General features: G+C 38.2%; 1 protein-coding gene across 2 annotated transcripts; it reads left to right on the forward strand.

Moving 5' to 3' along the window:
* The first annotated feature begins 237 nt into the window (after positions 1-237).
* LOC130433355 (growth hormone receptor-like) lies at positions 238-20934 on the forward strand. 2 transcript variants are annotated; one of them, XM_056763180.1, is made up of 9 exons: positions 238-513; positions 11826-11927; positions 15890-16007; positions 16120-16289; positions 16703-16881; positions 16953-17106; positions 17183-17270; positions 17369-17438; positions 17802-20934. In XM_056763180.1, exons 2-9 carry the CDS (start codon positions 11840-11842, stop codon positions 18462-18464), a joined length of 1530 nt encoding a protein of 509 aa, XP_056619158.1. In that variant the 5' UTR covers positions 238-513; positions 11826-11839; the 3' UTR covers positions 18465-20934. The 2 variants fall into 2 exon arrangements, with proteins under 2 accessions (XP_056619158.1, XP_056619166.1); XM_056763188.1 differs by lacking the exon at positions 238-513 and adding an exon at positions 6800-6901.
* The last annotated feature ends 674 nt before the right edge of the window (positions 20935-21608 follow it).

The following is a 21608-nucleotide window of genomic DNA, read 5'->3' on the forward strand; positions in this document are numbered from 1 at the left end:
TGTTTATAAGAGATTGTAGGCTTTAAAGAAACCGAAGTTGTTTAGACCCGCTTGGGTCATGTAGCCCATATGGATGGATGATGATTTATGAACAAAACACTGAGTGAACGTCCGCATGAAGAGAACAGAACAGACAGAACAGAACAGAGCAGAATTCGTTTGTCTTGTCATCAGTACTCGCATGAAATGTTTAAATCCGTTTGAATAAGAAAATGTGATGTTTGTACAGAGTTGGTGGCATTTGTGTGTGATCGCGTGTTGAAAAGAAGAGTCAAGGAAAAAACCTTCCGACTGTGAAGTTGTTGTTTTAGAGCTGCGCGAGACGCGAGATGACGCGCATTTAGGTGGAGCGACGCTGATCCGCTGCCGCGCGTCCACGAGCAGAACGCAAGAGGTTATCCGAATCCGACCCGCCGCTGGTACAGTCGCTCTTATCGCGGGATGATCGCGACCGCGTCTCTACTGGCTTCTGATAAAGCACGTTTCCACGGATCTTTAAACCTCTCGTGACAGGTAAGACGCTGTGATTTTTAAACGTGAAATTAACTTCCTGTTGGTCTCGAGATGTTAAAGCGGAGGTGCGCGTATATTTTCTTACACTTCTGTTGTGACTTTCAGACGATCACGCGTTTATTTAATCACGTGTCGGATGCGAATAAACGCGTTTTCACGGAAAGTCTGTCCGTTCTCGTGACGCGAATGTCAATATTGAGTGACACTTCAGCACATAAAGTAACAAACGCGAGTAAAATAAAGAGCATTAGTCATTCTTATCAAATGAATCCCACGTCAATATGTTGTGGAATTTGATTTAGGCACGTAATGGGGTAATTCCTCAAAAGCATACGAGCGTGTTCACGCGCATCACATTCACAGAGATTTGTCGGGAGAAGTCGAGTTCATCTACGTTCAATGATGTTTATTAAAAAAGTAAAACTGCAGAAAGGTTTGTTTCAGGGATGAAGGACAGAAGATAACATTAGCTCATTATATAGGCCTACCAAAACAAACCTGTGTGCGTGCGAGTTTTGTTTGTATGTTAAATACAGCGCATTATAGCCACTGCTCTTGTCAAAGGAACACTTATATAGTTTTATTAATAGATGTGACTTATTGATTCGTTAAATATCGGTGAAGGAATCGAATAGTGAACCAATGTTTCAAGGAAAAAAGAAACTGTTGTTCAGAGAATATGTCCAGCAGCGCATGATTTAATCCATCATGCGTAACGTGTGTACGCGCGCGCGCTCTGTAGATGCAGTCTCAGATCGAGTGTCTTTCTGAAGTTAATCATAACAGATCGTGTAGTAGTTCGTCATTTTCACAACTCTTCGTTTTATGCACTGCCTTCACGATTATTTCTCCATAATGTTTCAGTTTGTTTATATGACATACATGAAAATGCACGTATGTGGTGGTTGAGCATCAGAGGGCTCAGTGTTATGAAAGTATAAAATCTTGACTTACTAGTTCAACTTATGTCAAAGGTGCTCAATGCTGCCGATCGACTGGAGACACTTTAAACTGCCGTGTCATTGAGTGCGTTTACATGCACAAAATAAACGAATAGTTGTCAAAAAACCGCTTTTAAAAGAAACCTGTTTTCACGTGTTTACATGCTTATAAATAAACCGGCTACCTAGAAAACGTTTAGATGGAAATTTGAGACTTGCCATGTTTCTCGTGTTTAGTGACGTCACAATCGATAGTCCCTCAAGGAATTAAAATGCAGCGGGAAATTTGTCTAAAGCTGTCTCTTCTAATGTCCGCAGTACCTCCAAATCATGACTGCATGATTCGAGAGCGGACTTTTATGCGTTAGTTTAATTTTACTTCCGTTTGAAACTTTTACTATTGCGCTGTCAGACATGCGCACGCAAACAAAACTGAGAGAAACACAGCGAGAAATCGGAATCATGTGTTTGCTTTAGCCGTTTATGAGCTTTCCGCAATAAACGGAATGATGAACATCTCGTTTGTCTTGCCACTAATAGTAATAACGTATAAGAAATCATCCACATCTTCATGAAAAGGCTGCACAATTTAATTACAGCAATAAATCACGCTGTCGGCTTCTTAAATCGATACATGTTGTTAAACTGGTTTTTCAGTATGTTCCAGGAGTGCTGTAAGAGATGTTTGCATGATCGAAACAATTTCCTCAAGTCATACTCAAATAATGCGAGAAATTCCCATGCCAGTGTATTTATTTAAACTCAGATCAAATAATGAAATAAACCTAAAGACGCAAACAAAAGGCAGTCTTGATTGTCAAAAATACTCTGTTTTAGTGAGCTCAGTTGATCGGCTCAAAATCCTGTCACCACTCACATATTTATTCATAAATAACATAATATATCAGTGAAGTTAAAACTGGCCCATAATGAAGTAAAACTGAAGCACGTACGTGTCATCCGGTGATACCTGCGAGTTGGACACGCGTTGAGTTGGACACGCGTTGAGTTGGACACACATTGAGTTGGACACGCGTTGCGTTTCCTTAAAATGACATTTCATGCCATGTGTAACGTTGCTGTGTGTGAATGTAAGAAGTCTGCCCAGTTGTAACGGCGAAAGTTAACGAATAACAAAGTCATTTGGTTTGGGAAAAAAGGAGTCGACTCTGAATCATACGAACGAGTCATCTGTCGTTCTAATAATATGGTATTAATAACTGGATATTATTAGAAAATGACAGTGTTTTTCACCCTGTATGTACGTAAACTTGTTGTTGGAAACTCCAGAAACCAAAGTAGCACCTTAAAAAAATCACAAAATATTATCTCTTTGAAGTCATTATAAGCTGTTTCTGTAGAATGTCTCAAATTATGTCATTCTAATCAAATTCCCCCATGTAAAAAAAACTAATTCAGGCTCTGCATCAGAATATGCTGCATAGATGTTTAAGTGGCAACAACATGAGTAAACGTCATGTGGCCCAAACTTAAATTTTGGCGGACCATCCGCAGAGAATCTATAACTGTTGAGTAGTTTTCATTTTATTTATTACAATAGAATGTTCATATTAATTAAATAGAATGTTAATTAAATATTTAAGAAATTGTTGTATTATTTTCTTACCAAACACAGTGCGGAATTATCTTCAGGCCAGGCGTGTCGGATGAAACCGTCTAGTAAAGTGTGCAGTGTGTTTGCAGTATGTTTAGAATGTATAACGTATATGTTCAGTATAGAGTACAGATTTCAGTATGTATATTGATGTTGGCACGGTTAGGATGTAGTATGAAATGTATTCTACGTTAACTTTTTTGCAAGTAGCACATGTGCTACGGAGGTTCAAAGTTTGTAGCACAGGCCCTACAGTTGTAGCACAAAACATCTGTTTTGTTAGAAAAATATACACATAAAAATATTTATGTGTAGTTTATCACATACATAGGCAGGTAACAGACGAAGGACATTAATGTAACAGTTGGGTAAATTAGGGCCTTTAGTTTTTACCATATTCCTTTCAGCCGTTTTATTTTTTCTGAGTTGTGTCTTTTTCATTCTTTTTCTATACAATCATTGTATATTTGTCCGCATACTTTTGTATATTACTGTATTATTTAGAATTGTAAACTGCGGTAAAATGCCTCTTTTTGCAGATACAATGGTGTTTCTGATATTTTATTATATTATATATATATATATTAAATATTAGTTGAGTAAAAGAAATATACTCTAGTGTTTATAGTTCATCAATTTACTGCTAGAATATTACAATTTACTATAGTAAATATTATAAAACAATACAGTGTTTTTAATCTGGATGTTCAAGTTTAGCAGGCTTTTATTTTGACGTCTCATCCCAAAGAGTGTGTGGTTGATAATATCTTTTATCTAACTGTGAAATGTTTATGAATAAACTCTCAGATCAGCTCTGCAGATGGAGTTTGTTTGTTCATGTACTCATACAGACCCACGGACAAATGCACGAGCGTCACATGCTTGAAGTAATTTGTTACACTGTGCAGCTCATTCACATTCACGCAAAACAAGCACATGACATTTAAAGAGCCGGATTGCACCTCCACTTTTCCTTCCCTGATTCCACATCGCAGAAATCAGAGTGCTCTAAATATGGACTCAATGCAGCAGGAAAACAAGTTTTAAACACAAAAACAACTAAAATGGCATAGCTTGATTTACATCCCACACAAACAAGCACCGTGACAAAGACACCTCACACAAACAAGCGGCTCTGTCTAAAACACGTGCAAAACTGTATAGCACACGTGCTACACTGCTAAATCTATACATACATGTCACACTGTACAGCCTGTGGTGCATGTAGATTTTACATTGGCGACTCAACACAGCACCAGATTTATTTATTACAACAGTAAAAGAATGATGACCATGCGATCATGAGATATTCAGAGTGCTTCATGCTTTTTAAAACTACTTTTATTTCCATAAACATGATTCAAATGAAGAAGTTTATTGGGAATTATTTAAATCTATGCAATTATATAATTTAAAGAGTCTCGGAAAACCCGCTCAACTCTTTTCTTGGTAGTGCCTTGTGGGAGTTTTTGTCCGTGTCTTGCTGCAATTGTGGTTGCCTTGGTAACTGAGACCTTTCTTATTGATGCTGGACTATAATGGGTATATTGTAGCTCTTAAGCATGCGAATGTGTTCATTGATTTTTATGATAAATGTTTAGAAATGTCTTGTTTGTGTGAGATCAGAAGGTCGGTCAGATGGTTTATTTGTTTGTTCGTTCTGATCTCAAACAGCCTACTGCTGTATGTCGTGAACGATTAAAGATCTGATCATATGCATCACAAATACAAAATACAAAGATTTTGTTTAGACATAAAAGCACATCCACCTAAAATTAACAAATAAACTATATGCAAATGGATTAAGACATGTCATGTTTTCTGTGCAGCTATTGCATTGAATACACTGCAAAAAATGGCTTTCTTACTTAGTATGTTTGTCTTGTTTTCCAGTACAATTGTCAAATTTTCAAGATGAAATGTTAGTGAATCTGTGCTTAAAATAAGCAAAAAATCTGCCAATGGTGTAAGAAAAAAGAAATAATATTTTTCTTATCCCATTGGCAGATTGTTGTGCTTGTCTTAAATTCATTGAAATATCATATATTTGTCCAAAAACAAGAGTTATTTTCTTAGGTAATTTTGCAAAGGAAGAAAATGCAACTTGATTCATGAATTTTTTTGACATTTGTACTGGAAAAGAAGGACAATAATATTAAGTAAGAAAGTCATTTTTGAAGTAAAGTAAAAAAATAAAATGAACAATGTGTTGAATGATAAATGTTATTGTGTTAATGTGATATGTCATACCATTCACTCACGTGATGTCTGATGCACTTCTGTCTCTACACGTGTGTGTGTGTGTATGGTAGAGTGCATGTCAGTGACCCAGATTGAAAAGTTCACTAATGTCTGTGTGTAGATCATCATCATGGTTTAATGACGGGCAGGGAAGTGCAGCTTTATAGATTTTTTCTTCAGTGAATTCAGCTTTGAGCAGGCGGGTGAGATATGCTCAATGTATAAATATACATTGAGCATATAAATATGCTCAATGCAAAAGCATTATTGATTGATTGATATTTGGTGTGTTTTGTTCCGTGAAAACCTACAAAACAGTGTGCTTTATTAACTAATGGCCTTGATGTGTTCATTTATTGATGTTTCTGCTGTATTTGTTTATTGCTCTGTTTAAAAGGACAGCCTATTTCACAGGAAGAACTAAACTTTCCCATGTTTACTCACCCTCGAGGCATCCTGATCATCCCATGAATGGGAGTAAATGGGCGTCGACTTTTTGAAGCTCCAAAAAGGGCATCCATCGATCAAAGAACGGCTCAACACGTTTCTGTGGTCTTAACAAAGTTTGTTTAAGAGAAATATCCATATTGACAGCATCCGTTATCCCTCTTCTACGCGTGAACCAGAGGCTTGTTATTCTGCCAAATGATGGTGACAAAAGCTCCCGCGCAGAGAAGACATCCTATTGGAACAAAACGAAAAATGCAGCATTCGTCACCGGAACTTACGAAAAATCAATGTTAATAGCGATGTCAATATGGATATTCTCTTAAACGCATCGATTCGCTTCAGAAGACCCTTGTTAAGACCACAGAATCGTGTCTAAACATTCTTCGATCGATGGATGCACTTTTTGGTGCTTCAAAAAGTCAACACCCATTCGCTCCCATTCAACCGCTTGAAAGTAAAATGTTACGTGGTATTATCATTCCAATTGCATTATTCTTTTAAGAAGAAAGTCATATTCAGTCAGGATGCCTTGAGGGTGAATAAAACATGGGGAAATGTTGTTGTGCATGTGAAATATCCCTTTAAATCAGTACGGAAACATTTGCAGATTCCATCAGTTTTCTCATAACTAGACACAACAAGCTATTTGTTCTAGTTCTAGCACAAACACGTTATTTGAACAATATTACCAATAATGAAAGCTTCTAAAACAAATAGTTGAGATTCAAATGAACTTTGACGTTCAGATGCTAGAATTAGTGATGTTTAACAACAACAACATTTTGAGATTTTTTGGAAAAGTAGTTGTCATTAATGTAATTTGTCTGATAAATGAATCTCTGCAGCTGTACGTCTGAAGCCATAATATTGACGCTTCACTTTTGATGTGATGTCTGTTGAACTGTCAAAACGTCAACATATATTGTTCCCGTGTCTCTCTTGATTTTAAAGAACTGAAGGTGTGTAACACATGAACACTGAATCTTGAATTAGTTTGCACGTTCATTGTGCCATGACATGCGCAGGTGTATCTGGTTTAGCGGGTTCTTGTCACTTTGGTCACATGATATGGTGTAAGGATCCAGGTTATTCATTGTCTTACCTTCACGGGCGTCTTACAAAACCCGAAAAACTAACAAAAGTAAGTAGATGAACAGCTAAGCCTGTCCAATATGAAATGTTTGTGTTTTTCGTGTTGTTATTGTGTCGGGATGAACCAGTAGACATTTACTGTAAAGAAGCGCAGAATGCCGGTGTGAAACCAAACCGCATATTTGAAACACAGGTGTGATGGCTTTGTGTCTCACATCATATCAGATCTGCTTTTATCTTCTGGAGTTTTGCTTTCTCTTTTCAGACGTCTTTTGCTTGCTCTCTGTTTGACTTGAGAACCCATACTTCGGTACCAGGTTTATTCCAACATTTTAAAATGCTTTTCTTATAGTAATAGTTCTTTAATAGTTGGAGCCAGTCAGTTATTTTCGTGCTATTTTATTTATTTCAAAATATACATTTCAGTCCACAAATTTTGTGTTTGTTACATTAAAAGAATTGTTGTTCTCTTTTGCCGCGGTATCGACTTGGGTATCAAGTACCGTGTACTTTTGGTTTTATCAGTACAGACTACTTGAATTTTGGTACCGAGACGACCCCGGTTGACTTTACATGGCATTAAGTTAGACTTCAGTGAGGTGGGTATGAATATGACTTCTCAAAGCAACATGGTTCTTCTGTGGACAGAGCAGAGTCCACCCGTGAAATGTTGTGATAACCCCGCCCCTCTGTGGGCGGAGCTTTGTCAGTTTACCTGCAGTGGTAAGACATCCGGATACTTGAGCTTTACAATGACAGAGTGGAGAAATGATGACAGATATGAAAAATGAGTCTGATATGACGTAGCTGAGGAGAAGATCTCTGACCTCTGTCCAAACGTCTCACTGAGGATTACATCCTTTAAACACACACACGCATCTGATGTAAATTAAGAGACGACAGACACAGAACTCACGTGTGTCCACAGTCACGCATGTAACGTTACAGTTTTTTTAATAGCAGATAAAGAGTTGAGCTGTTCAAACCAACAACGAGCTTTTGTTCACAAACATCACTGAACTCATTTCTAATCTGAACTTCATCGAGACATGTAAACACACACAATCTGGGTCTTGTTCAGTCTTCTCTTCGTTACGCCACTCTTGTTGCCAGAGGCAGATTAAATAATTTTCAAACGTGTTTTTCGTTTCGGTGTGCAGAGTTTGTGCTCGCAGTGTGTTTTGTTTGTGTATGTGTGTGTATATGCGAGTGAGTGGATGTGTTTTTGTTTGGGTGGGTGTGGGTGTGTTTTTGCTTGTGTGTGTGTTTTTGTTTGTGTGTGTGTTTTTGTTTGTGTGTTTGTTTGTGTGCGTGGGTGTGTTTTTGTTTGTGTCTGTGTGCTTTTGGTTGTGTGCGTGTGTTTATGCGGGTGGGGTTTGTGTGTGTGTGTTTTTGTGTGTGTATGGATGTGTTTTTGTTTGGGTGTGTGTTTGTGTATTATTGGGGGGTGTGTGTGTGTGTTTGTGGATGTGTTTTTGTTGGTGTTGGTGTGTAAATGTGTTTGTGCGTGGATGTGTTTTTGTTTTACGGTGGGTGTGTGTGTTTTTGGTGTGTTTTTATTTGTGTGTTTTTGTTTGTGTGTGTTTGTTTGTGTTTTATTGGTGTGGATGTGTTTGTGGGTGTGTTCTTGTTTGTGTGTGTGTGTGTGTGTGTGTGTGTGTAGATGTGTTTTATTGGTGTGTGTGTATGTGCGTGTTTTTGTTCATGGATGTGCTTTTGTTTCGGTGTGTGTTTGTTTGTGTGTGCGTGTGTGTGTGTGTGTGTGTGTGTTTTTGCATGTTTTTGTCTGTGTGTGTGTTTGTGGGTGGGTTTTTGTTTGTATTGATGCGTGTGTGGACAGATTGTGTTTGTGTGATGGTCACAGGAGGATTGATGTAACAGAAGTGCTGCAGATTTCCCATGTCAGCTGTAACTCTAGTAACACAACACTTTAAGACAATTAAATGTAAATTAGATTTATTGTCACATGCTTTACATCTCTAGTGTTACTACAGTCCACATGCTTACATTCAAAGCTCTTGATAATAAATACACTGATAACATCACATATCAACTTTAACTCATTTGTGTGGTTAAAGTCCACAAAACATATCTGTGGCCTTTCTAACCTTTGAATCTCTTGTGTGTGTGTGTGTGTGTGTGTGTGTGTGTGTGTGTGTGTGTGCATGTAGACAGTATGCGGTGTAGAATATACACATGTATGATTATCTGTGGATAGGGCTGCTTTACATTATTTACACTTAAGTGATGATGAAGAAACGAATGAAGACGATATGAAGCGGAAAATTCCAAGAACAAGACCTGACAATACAGATGTTTCTGTTTAACACCTCTAGATGTGACAGACATCTAGTTTTTACGTTAATCTAGATCTGGTTTATCGGTTATTCCAATAGTGCAATGACATGTGTGTTACGTGTAGTGAATGTGGATGCAGACACATGAATGAATGAATGTGTGTGTGATATACATGAAAAATCACATATATATTTTAGCTGTAGTCAGAAGCTCGTGTTTGTGTATTCTGGTCAATTTTACACACCTTTCCGTCGTGTTAGAATGAGATTCTGGAGTCAGTGTTTACTCGTGAAGATGTGGTACTTTCTGCTTTGACTTCAAGAGACACATGGATGTGAATATTTGATATTTGAATGCTGATTTTCATGCCGTGTTGAGTTTATCTCAGCATTTCTCATCAGCTGTCTGCAGGAATGATGCAGAAGTGTGAAGGTTTGCGTGTCGTGTTCACGTTGTTTTCTTTAGCAAACATAAGAAGCTTTGGTCAAGAGCTGATGGACTTCAGTTGTGTCGGGTCACTAGAGTTCAGCGCCCGTCACATCAACAACAGCGAAAAAATCAGCTCTAATCTTTCGCTCTTCAAACGGGACGATGTGATGCTCAACCTGATGTTCAGAAGACAGAGGAAAGATTATCTGTTGACATGATTTAATCCAATCCACATTTGTGTCGTTGTTGCTGTTCTTTTTAAGATGTTAATCTCCTCTAGAACGCTTTGGTCTGAGCTCGTGTGTGAGCGCTTTACATCCACATCATTGACTTTCAAGCACCGACCATGTCTTTATTCTCTACCATTGTATCCCATAGGGATTTTATTCATTATTTAACGTCATCTTCACAATCATTTCAGATAACCGCAATTATTATATAAAACAAGGTTGATCTGCAGTATCTGCTACGTTTTACATCCACCGTCCTTGATCTGCACTCACTGTTACATTCAAATGACATTTATACATCATTCGAGTTGTGTTATTTTTGTATTTTCTTTGTTGATTTTTGTTTCCAGACTTCTACACAGCAAGACCCTCATATTTTAGTGTTTAAGTATTCTCTGTTAAGGTCAATCTACATTAAATAATAAAAATAAGTTATTTAAAAAAAATTCACATTTCTAAAATATGTATTTTCTTCATTCAGTAAACTAATTGTCACTAATAGTTATATTTTCAAAGCTTTAAAACAGACGGTTAATCGCTATAATTGAAATTATTTAATAGACAATTAACCCTCAGACAAATGTAATAATCAAGCCCTAGCTGTCAAACGATTAATCGTGATTAACGATTAACCGCATAAAAGTCTGTGTTTACATAATAAATGTGTGTTTACTGCGCATTATCCATATAAATTTTTCATTTATAAACACATACACTGCATATATTAAAAAAACCTTTAAATATATTAAATATATTGCGATTAATCACAATTCATAATTTGACAGCCCTATAATATCCCATCATAACATGTGATCCGTCTAATGTGAATTTCCAACACACCACACATGATGAGAAAGAGTCATTAACTCTCAAAACTTCAGCAGACTTGTGATTGAATACCATCACATACGTGTGTTTTTTTTTATATATCTGCAGGCGATGGACGGATTCATCCTATGATGTGTCTCATGACTCTCTGTTTCTCTCTCTCTGTATGATTGTTTAATATTTCTTCAATGGTCGTCTCTGTTGATGTGTGTTTATTACAGATGTGAGGGGTTCACTGCTGTGTATTTGGCCTGGGGTGAATTCTAGTAAAACGCTACTAAGAAAAATACCTTAACCAGGGGTTCCCAAAGGACCCCTGGATCGCAAGGCTGCGAGGGCGGGTCACAAGATGATTTACAGAAATCATTTTTCTTTATTTTTAGAAATAGCATATGTAATCAATAAGTGTATCAAAATATTAATTACGTTAAAAACAAAACCAGGCAAATAAAAAGCACATGTGGTGCATGTAGGTGCATGTGTGCATTTGCACGCAACGGTTTTATACTTTAACCACCTTTGAGGATAGTGGGAGTCTCGAGTTACTAGCGCTGTTAATTTGAGGGTCGCAGGCTGAAAATTTGGGGAACCCGTGACCTTAACAATTCTAGTTCATTAAAACATGTTAGTTCATTAAATTGATCCGCTTTAAACTGGTTAAGTTCATCATTAACTGAACAGACCAGTCTAACCAGTTTCATTGATTCTTTCGTTCTCATTTCCTGCTAAGGCCAGAGATTGTCAAATGTGTGGTTAGTTTGATCATCATCTTTATTTGATCTAATCCGAGTGAATCCAGAGGAATTACAAACACTCGTCTCTTCTGGATTTGATGATAAAAAGATCAATCTCTGACAAAGTTGCATAAACATTAAGGAACGTTGTACTAAAAACAAATCTAAAAGTGTTGTATTATTCATGTCAGGCAAGTATTTGGTGATTTCACTTTATAAACACAACACACACACTTTCGATTTGAAAGCCATTTTAAAAAATTTGCGTTTTTAAAGAGAAACAGGATTCAGTTCCATGTAAGAATTAATACTCTTGTCAGTGTCAATCACAGTGTGATGAGTGTTGTGAATCCTGTCAGATGAGCTTCAGGATCCTCCTCTCTCACACACAGATATTAGGGGGTTTGAGTTGTGTTCTTATCATTCATGTGTGTTGTGTTGTGTTGTGTTGCAGTGCTCTGATGTGCGATGATGCTGTTTGTGCTCCTGATGCTTCATTGGACGACGCTCGTCACATCTCTTCATGAGTCGAGCCGTACCACAGGACGGCAGGACGGTGAGTAAAGATCACGCTGCATTATTGAGTTTGAATGAACTGCTCTTACTGCTCTCAGATCAGTCTTTGATCCATTAAACTTCGGTGCTGTTGCATTGGACAGATTTAAGTGGTTATAAACAAAACTATATTTGGAATGCTGTCGAAACAAATGTTAATACGAAGTCAACGCAATGAAGGGATAAAAGCTACATGCTACATGAATGATGTATGAGTTTACTGTAAAAACAAACGTGAACTTCAGAATGATGTGATGAATATGATGTCAAAGCAAAACAAACAGCGAAGCACACACGTTTTCCACATTTAACAGTCAAATATGAGACATCAAACGTGAGATCAGATATATAAACACACAGGGACAGTAGGTGGTGGTATGTCCTCTTGACAAGAGCCAGCCTGCCTTCCACAAAAGAAGAATACGTTCAGTAAGCATGTGTTCAAGGAACATGCATTCAATCATAGCTTTAAACTACCGTCTTAAAGACAGTTAAGACAACATCATCAGGGGTGTAGCAGTACGTGTATTCGTACCGAACTGTCACGGGCAACATTCCAAATATAGTCATCATTCCTATGCCCCACTCCTTCGAAGAGCAGAGCCCTTTGAGTTTAGACTTTGGAGTGAATGGGGGATTTGCGTGCCATTATGTAGACCAGGGGTCTTCAACCGGGGGTCCGCTAATTACTGTAATTACTGCTAATTAGTAGTCACAGGCTACTTTTTGTTAAAAATGTAAAGAATTATTACGACCCATTTTCTCTTTAAGCTGTGCACATGCACGGCCACGCGGACTCATTGAAGATTTTAACGTGCGTGCCTGCAGACGAAAACACCCATTCAGCGAGCAATGGAAGAAACGTTACATCTGCATCATACAAACCGGTAGGGTTAGAATCAGTGCATACTCTGTCTCCCTTCCGATAAGTACGCATGAAAGGATGAAAGGAGCTGCGTGCAAATAAAGGATCCACATTCTCATGTTTCTGAACTCCGGTTCAAATTGTTAAAAGCAGTAAAGCCCTAATTTGACAGCCAAGTGACACCACACCCCTTCTGCATCGTAAACTCGGACTATCGTACGTGTTTAAAATCAATGAAACGTCCACCGTGTAGTACTGATGGTGCACGTCAAACAAGTTGCCCCGAAAATAACGCGGACCCGTTGCATCATGTTGCTCATCATGTTCGCCTGATACGATGCTCTGCAGAAAAAATGATGCGTAATAGCTGCGACAATGCTGATCCACGAGGAAGACGATGGAGCTCTGGAATATATAGCATTGGGTTCTGCAACACACAGAGAAGCAGAAGGAAAAAAGAATGACACTTAAAACGGCCTGATTTTACAACAGAATGCATAAAATCTGCACAAATTTCTTTCGCATCCAGAGACAACCCCAACCTTCACTAGAGAAGTCTTTGTGCCATTAACCAGGGTCAGTCATCTCATTGAAGCCTTAATAAAAACTAATGTTCGAATACATTTTTAATTGTCCATCTGATGATGCAAATCCCTTAAAATAATCAAGCAATCTACATTAAAACAAAAATAATACACAAAAGTATTAAGCCTATGTGCAACAATAAACAATACTGTATTGCTAATGTAATGTCTTAACACAATATTGCTGTGACAATAGGGTTGTTTCAAATTTAAATAGCTCCGTAAACACATTTAGTAAGGGGGTCCCTGCTCCTTGCATCTCTCATCCAAGGGGTCCTGCCCCGGAAAACGTTGAAGAAAAAGTTGTATATATATTTATGTTTATTTAGCATATTTTAAAAACGTTTTAAAATATGTTTATTTGCAAACTTTGCAAATATGTTTATTTAAAATCTCCTGACGCCACTCGTTCTCCGCTCACTTCATTTTCTCTAATCAGCGGCTCCTGTGGTTGGCGGCTGCTGTCGCCCGGGGCAACACTGACACATATCTATTGAAAGGTCACTGCTGTAGAATTGAACACACCTCGGTAAGGAATCGAGTTTGATGAGTGATTCCTCAGTTTTATTTTCAACTTAAAGAAGGAGAGCCGGAGACGAGACCGCAGGCTTTTCTCAGCAGAACACCTCAACATGTCTGAACACAAACTCTCAATCGTTTCTCACACGTTTGGCTCAAACACGTCTCTTCTCAGAATGGCATCTGATGAAGTGATTCTATATCACAGTGTTCCACACCAGTGGTCATGTCACTACTGAAGGTAGTGGAGACCAGCAATCCTCTCTTCATTATGTCTTTGACACTATGTTTAAATGTTCAAACCATTGAGCATTACTCTTATTGTGAACGATTCATCTGTTTATAAAAACACATGTCACATCCCGATCATACATGTTTAATTTAATAGGAAACACATTGCTAAAATTAGGGCTGTTAACATTTGCTTTAATTTTTTTTCAGATTAACGCGTTAAAATATTTAACGAAGCATCCGTTTATTTTATCATCCTTTGTCTAGCGTAACATTATATAGTCACGCTCTTATGCTTGTAAAGGCCTTTAAACCAATTAAGAGGAATTCAATGTTTTTGGTAGCTTTAGTCTTTAGTTTAGAATTTAGCATTTAAGACTGTAAAGTATTTGAGAACTTAATTCAATTTCTATATATTAGACATGATAGCTCTTCATTATACTGTAATTCAATGTTTAATGGCTATAATTAATGTTCAAATAAAGAAAAAACAATCAATTGAATGTTGCAGTTCTAATATCAGAAAGTTGCCTTTCCTTCATAAAATAATGTTGTTAAAGAAAACTTTTGTTTCTACATTAATTTGGTGATTAAATGTGAAATTATTAGAATGTAAAAGTATATTTAAAAACATTAATGTAATGTGTCATTAATCTGATTATTTTTTATAAATCGATTGACAGCACTATTTAAAATATGTATTTTTCAAGGTACTTTATGGTCATGATTGCGTTCTCTTACAATATTGCCAAAGTATTGAACATATAACAAAAAGACACCCAAGAAGTACAAACTTATTTTAAAATGACTTAAAAAATGAAATAAAGAATGAAATTCCGTTTCTGAAGACCTATGAAACCTATATTTAGCAGAGTTATAAACATATGTATATATCTGAAAATATATTTCTGTACATTTATTGTGAATGTAGTTGATGGATTTGTGCTGATGGTAATTTTTATACAATATAACATTGATTGTAAATGCAAAACATTTGAGTTTGAATGTGAAATCAGAATTGCTGATCTTCAGACAGACAGATGATGTGAGAATGTGTCGTCAGGCACTGACCTGGAGTCAGCCGTTTGTTTACGTCACACTTGATTATGTAATCTGTCTCAGGAGGTTTCTGTTGCTAAGTTTGCGTTCCATTCAATTAAATTTGTTTTGTGAAAACACTTCACAAACCCTCTCTCTCTCTCTCGCTCTCTCTCTCTCTGTCTCTCTCTCTCTCTCTCTCTCGCTTTCTTCAGAAACTCTATCTTCAATTAAAAGGAAATTGTATTAAATGAAACAAAAGTTCGTGTGGCATAAACAGCTTTGACTTCAGCCGCTTCATCATTATGAATGAACTTTGTTGACCTGTTCTTTTCTTCAGGATTTTTTCTGCTGTTCTTTCTGACTGCGTTAAATCAGATTAGCATAGTTGTTAGCCTTAGCCTCCATGTAATAATCTGAAAGGTTTGAAGCACGTAACAGCATTACAACACCCTGACAAAACAACCAGAAACAGGAACAAACAGTCTACGATACACAACATATGTTTGAAAGCAAAAACGCAGAAAAAAAACTAACGATGAAGATGAATCTCTTTTAGTCCATTTTATATCACGGATATACATATTAATCCTATCAAACAATGTAATATTAACCTTTTTGTTTTGTGAATCTTTGTCGTCACATGTAGAGTCACTGTTAATCCTTTGATTTGAACTAAAGTTACTTGAGGTCAGATTTAAAGCTGCTTTTCACATTGTTTTCCAGATGTGGTCTTGCCCATTATTTATAAATGCCGTTCACCAAACATGGAGGTCTTCACCTGTCATTGGAAACCACTTGATCATGAAGAAAACATCACCTATACGTTCTTGTACACTCTTGAGTAAGACAACAAATCACACACAAAAGGGATGATATCAAATGATGCGATGATGTGTCAGTCAGTTGTTCTGTGAATATTAAACAGATGTTATAATGTCTCTTGTCTGTCGTAGGAAGGATGTCTTTAAGGAGTGTCCGGATTACGTGACCGCTGGTCCGAACAGCTGCCACTTTGATACCAAACACACTCAGATGTGGCAGGCCTACTGTCTGAACGTCACGGCACACACCCGCAGAGGTCCTATCACATCACCTACAAAATGTTTCGATGTTGTGGAAATAGGTGATGCATTACACACTCACCAAAACATCATCAAGAGCTTTTTCTGAGCATTCAAATGTCAGATTTTTTGTGTGCGTTTCTGAAGTTTATTCAGTATAGCTGATATGTGTTGCTCGCAGGGGCGTAATTTCCACGGGGGACAGGGTGGACACGTCCCCCCCACTTTTCAAAATCACGTTCGTGTCCCCCACACTTTCAAATTTGTTTGTAATGATTCTTTCGGATTTTCGTGAACATCAACTTTTAATACACGATTAAAACAACTTTTGATTTCATGGTTTAATCAAAATCAAAAACATTTTCCCCTATTTTGTGTCCCCCCACTTCTCAAACCAAAGTTATACCCTTGGTTGCTCGTAACACTTCTCGCTCTCTCTCTCTCTCTCTCTCTCTCTCTCTCTGTGTTTGTGCAGTGGAGACAGATCCGCCCTTTAACTTATCTTACAGCAAGCTGAACAAAACCGACGATGAATCGGGTCACATCTTTCTTGTGTCCTGGTTGTATCCGACCGGACTTGACGTCAAAACCGGCTGGCTCACACTGGAGTACGAGCTGAGATACAGACATCTGTCAGAGCCTGACGAATGGAAGGTAAAAACAGCTGAAATATTCCTTCACGGGTGTGATTCAGTCAGCGTTCTCAGATGTGAGTGTTTGTGTAGGTAAAGGAACGCTTGCGTGAGACTCATCTGGAGTTGCTTGATCTTCCGATGGGCGGTTATGAGCTGATGGTGCGCTGTCGATCAGATAAAAGTCCTTTATGGAGCAGATGGAGCGATCCCATCCATTTCACCGTCACTACTGGACGCCTGCCGTGTAAACACAAACACAAACACACTCTGATGTAAAAAACACACATTTATCTTCCGTCTGACTGATGCTTGTGTTACAGTTCACATGTTGGTGATCATGTTGGTAACAGCCATCGCTGTCATGACCTTCCTCATCATTGGCTTTGGGCTCATTCCACAGGGCAAGAGGTCAGTGACATCACAGCTCTTCTGACAGTTGTGTTGAGTCACGTGTACACGTGTGTGATTGTCTGAGATCTTCTGTTCTGTTTGTGTTGTTTCTGCAGAATTAAAGCATACCTCCTGTCACCCATTCCCAAACCGCGCATCCGAGGTCTGGACCCCATGCTCATCAAGGTTTAAATCAGTGTTTTTACAGTTTTGAAAATGCTTGGATTTGGGATAAAGGGCTTGAAACTGCTTGAAATTAGTTTGTGACAATATTTCACATTTAAGATAAAATAACCGTTCGTGTTGAAATGATTCTGCTCGAGCCTCGCTTGCTGTAATTCTGCGCAGGTGGCGGCCGGCTGAAAGTTTGAGATCATGAGAATGTCATTTTCAGATCTTTTTTAGCACGATAGCATCACTTATTGTGATTAAGTATTCATACTTCGCACTATGAAGACGCACATTGATAGTACTTGAAAAGATTTTGAGATGAATAAAACGACACGGTGACTTTTGTTTATCATTTAATTTGATGTTTTTTGTCTCCAGAAGGGGAAAATCGATGAGATCAATCAGCATTTCTCCACTTTTCATGGCTATAAGGCTCCGCAGTACTGTATGGAGACATGGTATCAGGTCAGCTTGGACGTGAGTCCGGCCACAGCGCTCAACGGTTTGATGTCTTATTATAAAGAGGAGGACAGAGCGGCCCCCCAGCATCAACCCTTCCTTCAGACCAACCAGAGCCCTGCGCTTTACTGCCGAACGCCTGCTGAGCAAGCCTCCTCTTACTGCCGCACACCCGCCGAGGTAGACAAACCCCCTGAGAATACTACAGAGGCGGGGCCAGACCCAAGCCACGCCCATCCAGAGCTGGTGTCCTTCCCAGGAATGGACTACAGCATGATTGTAAACCCCGCCCCTGCTGAGAGCGCCGTGAGGCAGCACAGTCCTCTGGATTTCTACACCTGTGTGGGTGAGATGATGCCCGGTGGGGCGGTTCGTCTGGTGTCCTGTCTGCCTGAGCCAATGAAAAGCACCTCCTACCTGCAGTTTAAAGACGGAGCGGCGGAGCCGGACAAGAGCATTCAGTTAGCAGCTCTTCTGAAGAGACAGATGGAGGAGATGATCGGTGCCGATGATACGGGTGAGACGACAGATCAGAGGGAATGTGACGTGCCTTTACTGCCGCATTCAGACGACAAACACTGAGACTCACAAACACAAGCTGTTCAAACACGCACATGAACGCGATGTACAATCACACATCACTTACAGGGTTCAAATACTTTTCTTTCACTCTTATATTTTTACTGGTAAACATCTGCTTAAGAAATGTTTTGGTGTTTAAAGAACATGTGCATGTCCAGGTCATGAGGTTCTGCAGAGCGGCTCCGTTTACCAGAAATTTAAAAACTGTGACGCTATCTTCAAACGGTCAGACGTGCCTACAGACAGAAATGACGCCGTTTATATTTTCAGACGGCCATGTAGTTTGTAACTTACGCGTAACCAAAAACACGAAATAGATTCCTCAGACATGTGTGAATAATTCCAAGCGGCAACCTTTCGATCTCTCTTGAGTGATATCAGCAACCAGGCAACTAAGCCCAAACCACGTAACTCTTTGCCCATTTCCGGGAGCGACGCACGGTGACACGCTCCTAAGATGGCGACGGCTGGCTTCCCGCGGTTTAAGCTTCAAAAAAGCAACTCAGAAACCTACGGGTGACATCACGGACACTACGCACGTGTTTTATACAGTCTATGGTGAACACTCAACATTGTGCACCTGATGTTCCTTAGAAAACACAATCTGTTACATTACCCACACGATACAAACATGACTATATACATTAACTGAAGAAAGCTAGCAAAAATCTTCTCTCTACATGTTTGTGTAGACAAAGTCAGAGTCCGCATTGGAAGCTGGATTTAATCCCACATTTGTAGAGCGGTTTAGCACAAACACAAACATCCACACATGAGTCACTATGTGAATGCTTGTGTGTTTTAAACATGAATAAATGTAAATGTAAAAAAACAGTGTTCAATATAAACAAACCGATCTCAACATCTGATCACAGCTGAACAAATCTCTTGAATGTTGTTGCCGTAGCCATTCGCCCATTACACTAACAAGCTGTTCTGTTGTTAAGTTCTGAGCTTGAACTTGATTTTTATTTGATTTTCATTCACTACATTTACAAGTTCAAGCCATTAATGCAACACACACGCGCGCACACCAAAGACTGTATACAGTATAACCAGCTGAAAGCCTCTTTATATTCACCTCTGAACACACTTCATCACCAGCTGAAAGACTCAACATCACAGCACTACTGCAGGATTGAAGTCATGTATGGAGTAAATATGGTGAATATAAGATGAATGTCAAAAAATTCTGAGAGTCTGTTCAATAGATATCATTGAGAAGATATGATGATACGTCAAATGTTACATGATAATGTTTTTATACATTCTTATTCTTTAACCACCCTAAACTTTGACACATCAGAATCATTTTTGCGATACCTCCATATATTTAACTTGCACACAAATGTCATCATCACAACATGATCTGTTTAAGTGATGTCTAAGGCATTAATATATACATAAATATGTGGATGATTTTAACTCAGGAAGTGATGTCATTCTGCAGGAAAACTAGCATTGTCACACAGATAAAAAAAGATATTAAAGACATAAACGATTATAAATGACTTTGAATAAAAGAAAACATTTGATCTTCATTAGTTATCTGTTTGTACAGTCACTCGGGTGAAGTTTGTGCTCGTTTTATTTGTCTACGTTTGTAAAACTGTCATTTATGTGTGGTTTATTTGTTAAGTGCGTGTGTGTATTAGAGACGTCAACACTGTGTTATTTGTACACTGCTTCTCTTTCAGTTTTCTCTTGATTTTTTTTCTCGTTTGGTGTTTGTTGTGCCTTTAAATACTCACTGCAGGTGATAGAGATGAAATATAAAGCTCTTCTGTATTTTATGAAAGATTTAAACAGTAATAAATAAGATGACGGGATGAATGATAAATGAGAATTACACTATATATTGCGAGTATAAACTGATTTTTGTACATAAGATTATTTTTGTGAACTTTCTGACCTTAAAGGGATACTTTATCAAAATTACCAAATCAAAATTTCCACGTTTTACTCACCCTCAAGGCATCCTGACTGAATATGGTTTTCTTTTTGAAGAATAGTGCGGGATTAGAATGTGAGTGAATGGGTGTTGACTTTTGAAGCTCCAAAAACTGCATCCATGGATGAAAGAACGACTCGACACGCCTCCGTGGTCTTAACAAAGGTCTTCTGAAGCGACTTGTGAGTTTGTTTAAGAGAAATATCCATATTAGCTAATAACGTTGATGTCTATCTTCTGGTTCACGCGCATTCCTTTTTGGAGCTTCAAAAAATCAACACCCATTCACTCCCATTCTACCGCTTGGAAGTTAAATGATTCGTGGTATTATTAATCCGACTGCATTGTTTTTCGAGTAGAAAACCATATTAAGTTAGAATGCCTTGAGGACGAGTAAAACATGAGGAAATTTTGATTTGGTAGTGAAGTATCTCTTTAAATATTGTCGAATGAACTTTGTCATCTGTGGGGAAAATGCATTCATGAGTGCTCAATAAAGGTGAAATCTGATGGGCTGAAGATGTTTGTATTCTGATTTACACATAGGTGGGATTTTCGTGGAAACTGTGTGTGTGTGATGCTTTTCTTCTGTTTGACCAGCAGATCAGTGCAAAACAATGACAAAATAAAAAAAGAATATATTAACTAAAATGATACCTTTACGTTTGTCACCTTATAGATTTGAAATTATTTACTCACCAAAATAATGTACTAAAATTATAGAAGTACACGGTAGAAAAATGTACATTTTATTTGTAATGCTCGTCCAAATCCGTCTTGTGAAGCATCATAACCAATTAATAGAACATTTCTGCTTTCAATTTTATAGTAACACTCACCTAAAGGATTATTAGAAACACCATAGTAATACTGTGTTTGACCCCCTTTGGCCTTCAGAACTGCCTTAATTCTATGTGGCATTGATTCATCAAGGTGCTGAAAGCATTCTTTAGAAATGTTGGCCCATATTGATAGGATAGCATCTTGCAGTTGATGGAGATTTGTGGGATTCACGAAGCTCCCGTTCCACCACATCCCAAAGATGCTCTATTTGGTTGAGATCTGGTGACTGTGGGGGCCATTTTAGTACAGTGAACTCATTGTCATGTTCAAGAAACCAATTTGAAATGATTGGAGCCCTGTGACATGGTGCATTATCCTGCTGGAAGTAGCCATCAGAGGATGGGTAGATG

This window comes from Triplophysa dalaica, chromosome 2 (assembly GCF_015846415.1).
Source record: "Triplophysa dalaica isolate WHDGS20190420 chromosome 2, ASM1584641v1, whole genome shotgun sequence".
Lineage (NCBI taxonomy): Eukaryota > Metazoa > Chordata > Actinopteri > Cypriniformes > Nemacheilidae > Triplophysa > Triplophysa dalaica.

What these genes read in the sequence shown, in the direction of transcription:
- LOC130433355 (XM_056763180.1), top strand. Translation starts at nt 11,840, where the DNA reads ATGATGCTGTTTGTGCTCCTGATGCTTCATTGGACGACGCTCGTCACA. An exon ending in CAGAGCCTGACGAATGGAAG is followed by an intron (nt 16,882 to 16,952) that starts GTAAAAACAGCT and finishes GTGTTTGTGTAG; the next exon opens with GTAAAGGAACGCTTGCGTGA. An exon ending in CTCATTCCACAGGGCAAGAG is followed by an intron (nt 17,271 to 17,368) that starts GTCAGTGACATC and finishes TTGTTTCTGCAG; the next exon opens with AATTAAAGCATACCTCCTGT.